Source organism: Lotus japonicus, chromosome 2, assembly GCF_012489685.1.
Source record: "Lotus japonicus ecotype B-129 chromosome 2, LjGifu_v1.2".
Taxonomy (NCBI): Eukaryota; Viridiplantae; Streptophyta; class Magnoliopsida; order Fabales; family Fabaceae; genus Lotus; species Lotus japonicus.
In genome coordinates, this window is record NC_080042.1 from 37,772,588 (window position 1) to 37,779,075 (window position 6,488).

The 6,488-nt window shown below is 39.5% G+C and overlaps 1 protein-coding gene across 1 annotated transcript; it reads right to left on the reverse strand.

Annotated features, from left to right (window-relative positions):
* Positions 1 to 4,587: 4,587 nt before the first annotated feature.
* Positions 4,588 to 6,050, reverse strand: LOC130737981 (E3 ubiquitin-protein ligase SIRP1-like). The gene is made up of 2 exons (XM_057589854.1): positions 5,247 to 6,050; positions 4,588 to 5,171 (listed from the first exon to the last, which is right to left on the reverse strand). The coding sequence occupies exons 1-2, from the start codon at positions 5,698 to 5,700 to the stop codon at positions 4,744 to 4,746; spliced, it is 882 nt and encodes a 293-aa protein (XP_057445837.1). The 5' UTR covers positions 5,701 to 6,050; the 3' UTR covers positions 4,588 to 4,743.
* Between the last annotated feature and the right edge of the window lie 438 nt (positions 6,051 to 6,488).

Here is a 6,488-nt window from a genome sequence, read left to right on the forward strand (position 1 = left end):
TCCTACATGCTAGCATGATCGTCGTCCGAATTCGAAATCCAGAACGACCTAGTCTACATACACCATCCGTCCTCCTCTCGCAACCGCGATACGCTCCAGTTCCTGCATCTCAACCCTAGTTCCTCCCGAAGGATGAACCATCATGAATCAGCCCGCCAAAGACATCTGACAAAGGGCGTTTGTTCGCCAAAGCACACACAGAAGACGCGAGGGTCAACTCCAAAGAATTATATAAATAATAGCAAGGATAGATACAGATAATAGGATAGCCACTTAGGCTTTTAGCTAGGGATAACATCCTAGGGTTGCATATCTCATGATGAATATAAACGACGATAAATCACAGTTAACATGCCTCAAATAGAATTAACAAGTATCAAACACACTCATCACTAAGTCAGTATGCATGTTGCATGAAATGATATGCAGGTTAACCCAGTTAACCACATGCATTCCGGAAAGGGATGGACATCAAACGGATCAGCCCTAACACCAGCCACGGTGGAACCATTTCGGCCCGCGTGCCTCTTACACCACACAAAGGTAGCTAGATCAGCAGTAAACCCGTAGGTCTGCCATTTCGGTCTGCTACAAGAGACGTCTACAAACGCTCTACCACGGCATTCCGGGTCTTATGACCATTTTGGAAACCGACGAGGTCCAGAGTACGTCCTGTGTTAATACCTCATTAATGTTGCATGAATGCAAGATGATTAGTCAATCAACGTCCCTGATCTCACTCGACACGTCGCCACGTGTTCTAGCTAAATTAATGTCTCTAAAAGCTTACCCTAAGGTAAAGTCGATTCTGCGACAAAAGACACACTTCACAACAACACATAGCTGCTCCAACAGCACAACAACAAACGCTGCTCCAACAGCACAACAACAAACGCTGCTCCAACAGCACAACAAACAAACGCTGCTCCAACAGCACAACAACAAACGCTGCTCCAACAGCACGACAACAAACGCTGCTCCAACAGCACAACAAACAAACGCTGCTCCAACAGCACAACAACAAACGCTACACTTGGATCCGACGACACTCCTCGTTTTTCCAAAACTATGATTTGACTTCCAATGCCTTCCTTCGAGGTTGTTATCATTACTTAAAGATTTTGAGGTTATTTAAGGTCTTATGAATTTTCTTTATAAAATAGATTCCATTTTGTCTTATCGCAAGTCTTATACATTTTCAGGATCTCCCAATCCCAAGTCGCTTCCAGAGGATGTCTCGATCCACTAAACAAAATTAAGGCCCGAACCTCGTTCGTCCTATCAAACTTTCTCAAAACTCTCAAAATAAAATCGGCATGACCTGCCCGCTATTCTCACCATTCAGAATTTCAGATTCCAGTACAGAGCATATTTAAATCATCACAATCAACAACATGTCATATATCAATAAATCGCATCATAAACACTTAGCACTTAGCATATAAAGCATGCACCACACATCCTAGATTACCCACATAGGACATAGCATGTAAGACAATCTCAAAAACATTCAGTAGATGAATCATCTACATTGTCAGCCGAAGCCTCAGAAAACATTTTCCAATCACACACAATCCAGTGCATAAACAGTAAACAATGTCGAAACATCGACCCTAGGCATTAACTAGAGATTCAGTGAGAAGCCCTCACCTGAAAGTTCTCCAGAATGATCAACTAGTGCTTCCTCGCTCTCAAAGTGTTGGTCCTCGGGGAAATCCTCAAAAGCACCTTTACAATAAAATCACAGAATACTTTCAGAATCTATCGGAAACTAAGCTATCGATACTTACTAAGGTTACTCGAAGTAATCTATACTCTAAGGTACGATAATCTAGCGCGAAAGACAAGTTTTCGGAAAAGGAAATTTTCCTCCTCCCCCCTAATAGGGCTCGGCCACTTTGTGCAATTATGGGGCTCGATTTTTCTTCGATCAAACTTGGTTCCTATGCTTTCATAAGCCGTAACTAAGGGTATTCTGAACTCGGAAAAATTATCGGATCAAAAACTGTCGCAGGGGTATTTTGGTCATGATTTTTAACTTAGGATTTTTCAAAACTGAAATCCCAAAAATAAAATTTTGCAGGGACATCACCAACGACGTTTATGACAACTAATCCTACTAGCACTAAGCTAAGGCGATAGTTTTCAGCTTAAAGGTTGAAGCTTTACACCAAAAACTCCAAAAATGGGTGTTTTAGGCTCAAATTGATTCCGGCGGAATTCCGGCGACATAACGGAAAATCTAACCCGGCAGAAGTGATCTTGGGCGCATAAGGAAGAGGTTTAGAATCAGAAATGAAAGATTCAGGATAGTTTTGCAAAAACCCATAAACTATCCGCTCAGAAAACTCTACAGAAAAGCTATGGAAAAAGCGATCAGAGGTAAGGATTAGCGACTATACCTCGAAGCCTTGAAGTAGCAACTAACGGATCAACGATCAAGCAAGCGATGAACAAAATTCTTCTTCCTTCTTCCTTGTTCTTGGCCGCGGATTTGAGGAGAGAAAATGGAGGAAAATTTGAGTTTTTCTTCCTTTCTTTGCTATATATAAAGGTTGGAAATTCGCGGGAAAATGAAAGTTTCGCGAATCTGATTTTTCCGGCGTCATTCTCCGTGAATTAATAGATATGTTTTGGCGAAAGAATTCCAAAACTAAAATGAGGTCTCTTTGTATTTTTGGCAACTAAAGCATAGTCGGTATAAAACTATTTTACCCGATAAGTTGCTTTTTGCATCGGATGTCGGAATGGAAAACTTCCTTCTGAAGAAAGATTGAAATCATCAAGAGAAATGGGTGTATGCGTGTAGAATATTCATTTGAAGCTCTGAATAGAAAAAGTCTTCATCGTCGAGAAATTCTAGGGTTTTGAAATACCAGGGATTCGGTTTCGGCAAACTTCCGATGATTGGAATCGGACGTTCGTAGATCCTAGAGTTTCGCCTCGAAACGATTGTGATATATGGAAAAAAGAGAAGTTCTAACATTTCTCTGAAGATTTTTGGAATTAACTTCCGTCGTGCCTAAAAGTGAAAATTAGCTATATACTAGGGTTTCTGACCTAGGTTTAAGCGTAAAACGATCGTGCTATAACTTTTATCGACTTCAATACGAACCTCAGACTTTTCCTGAACTTTCTCCTTCATACATTTATTTCATTTACTAAACTCTTGTTCAGGTTTCCCTTCGCCATGCATCAAACCTACTTGTGAATAAGAATTTATTCACTTGGTATAAACTGAAAAACTTGGGCCTTACACCATCGGAGTTGGATGAGTCAGATGACTCGAGAAGTCATCAAGGGTGATTGCACTCTTTTTATATTTAATTGTCTTTTGTCGCATAATCGACATTTACCTTAGGGTATTCTTTTTAGAGACAATAAGTTAGCTAGAACACGTGACGACGTGACGAGTGAGGTCGGAGACGTTGTTTGGCTAATCATATTGCATCATTCATAGATTGGGGTTTATACACGGTGGGATGTCGGACCTCGTTGGATTCCAAAAATGGTCATAAGACCCAGATTTCCATGTAAAAACACTGCAGTGATTCTTAGTAGCAGACGGAAATGACATACCTGCGGGTTACGGCTGATCTGACTACATTTGTTTGGTGTAAGAGACTCCCGAGCGGAAATGGTTAAACACTAGGCCGATGTTAGGACTGACTCCATGGTGCCCATCTATCCGGAGCATTTTTGTTCCTTAGCATGTTATTGCATCTCATCATACATGCTGACCTAATTGTCGAATGCGATTGATATTTGTTATCTTACTTGATAATTGTTTAATTGTCAGTAATTGTCATTTATGTTTCATTGGAGGATATACTACTTACAATGCTAGTATAAGCCTATAAAACCTAAGTATCTATCCCCGTACACTTTCTATATTACGTGTATTATTTATGTAATTCTTTGAGTTGACCATCGCGCCTGCTATTTGTGTTTTGGCGGTTGTACGCCCATTGTCAGACGACGATAAGTGGCGATTTGAGTAGATGCTGCTCCATGTGGAAGAACTATAGAAGACTCGAAGGATAGAGTCGGATGTAAGGTTAGAGCCTTTTGGGTAAAGAGCTTGCCATTGTTGGTTAAAGCTTACAGGATTATTTTATAACTATTGTTTGAAGTTTTGGGTAGGTCCCGGTGCATTGCTATCTTGCGATTCTCCGATGTGGAAATCGTAGGGAGTATATCGGATTTATGATGTCATTGCATAATAGATTCCTTGTTGAATCTAATTCTCTTTGTTAGGGTTGTAAGTTGGGTTCATCTGTTGTTACCTTCGGGCACTTGCCTTGTTTAAGGCTGGATGTAAGTTTATATACAGTTGGGAGTATGCATTTCATGATTTAGAAATACTTTGAAAAGACAAAAAAACTCTCGCATTTATAAATCCCTTTTGGAAAATATTGCATATTTACTTTAATACGTTACTAAAGTGACCCCCGGAAATCGGGGTGTTACATTTTCGCTATTTGCCCGCGATGCTATCTGCTATGTGTAATAGCGGATTTTGGGCTTGTCGGGATTTTTCACGATTCGCGATTAACAACACTGTTCTCAACATAAAATACTATTAAATTTTAAAAATTTTATTCTGTTATTCAAAATATTATAAAATATTTTATATTTGAATGAATATACAAGAAATTCAGACTAGGGAGTCTACAACATATATACAATTATGAAGAATTTAAGAAGCATGAAATTTTTTAGAATTAGGTGATGGAGTAATGATCAAGGAGAAGGAAGGAAATTATTAAATGACTGCAGCACTGGAAACCAATTCCTCCTTCCATATCTAGTTCTCTCCTCTCTAGCTCCAGCTAGCTCACTGTTCTGATTTTCCCCATTTCTGATTCCTAAACTGGCCTCAACACTCGAAGAATCTTCAGAAGGAATCTGAAACCTGCAAACTGGACAAGAACTATGAAGCTTTAGCCATGAGATAATGCAATCACCGTGAAATTTATGTTTGCATGGCATCTCTTTCGCTTCAATCCCAATCTCAAGATCCTCCAAACATATGGTGCACTGAAACTTTTCATCATTAGTCACACTAGGCATTGCTTCAATTGCAACCTTCTGTGCTGGAGGGTTCACACTAGCATAACCACTAGGGCCAATGTGGGCCAAATGTTGTAACAACAAATCAAACCCAGATCCTGCAACAAAGTCATTTAAGGTACCAGAAGCATTCTCATATGGACTTGGACTACTTGTGTGGCTCAAGTTAGGACCTCTTACAATCAATGCACCCCCTTCATTGAATGGATCAATGACAAGTATGCTGCTGCCATCTATGTTTCTATTGTTGTCTTCCATGTTCTCTGATTCAGACACCATCCCCACATGAAGACTGCGAAAGATGTGCAGCATGTATGTTGAGGCTCTCCTCCTTCTCCCAAGTATAAGTTCATTGTCCCTTTCTGGTTCATCCTCTCTTGAGGTGCTGCTTTCTTGTGCACCAATGATTGCAAGAGAAGGGCTGAAAGCACCCATTAAGCCAAGGAAAATTGGGGCATAAAGTGAGAAAACCCAGGCTGACCTTAAATCGATAGCATCATTCTGGTCGCTTATGCTTCCCATTGCCTCGGTGATTAATTCTGTACCACAGAATGGACATTTGTTCTCAGCTTCAAATATTGGCTTCACCATTTTGGAGCATGTATTGCACCATTGTTCACCGTCCATGACTTGTTAATTGCTACACTATAAGCATATAAATAAGGTTTTGTTTTGTGGAGAATTTATTAAAGCCTCAGGAAAGAAATCTCATTAATGAGACATGGGAACCTTCTGTAGTTGTTTTCAGGAATCCCTTCACGCATAGCAAAGATAAAGCAGAAAAATAAACTACCAGAGTTAATGCAATATGTTGAGCAGAAGAACCTGGAAGGGACATATTCTGCAAAGAACAAAGTTTCAGAATAGATTACATGTGATAGCTCATTCAGCTAGGGAGAAGAACAGTAACATCAAATGATGAAATTTGGTCTAACGCCCTCTTATACTTCCAGTTAATGTTCTTTTTTAGATTGGGTTTGTTTTAGCTTCAAGGTTTCCACCAATCATTTTGGGCTCTCTATTATGGCATTCCCAGGTTAAATTTGAATGCAGCTTTTCCTTGCCTTGCTTTAATTATGCGAATGTGTTCTGATTGGTTGGTATATTTGCAACATACTCTTATTAAGCTAAGGTTAAGATATCTAATGAAGCTCCATAGATGAAATCTTTGGTAAATTTGCAACGTACTCTTTTTTAGCTAAATTAAAATGTGATAACACCCATCAACTTCAATTTCCATCACTAATTGTTGGTCTGAATTTGGAGTTTTCTAAAGTTATGGGATTGTAATTTGAAGAAAATTTCATCCACCTGTCCGGCATATTTTGTTTTGAGCAATGCTAGAAACTCAAAAATCTGCATGTGGCTTTTAATAATAAGTGGATAGTGTGGGACATGTTTATGTGTGGCGGAAA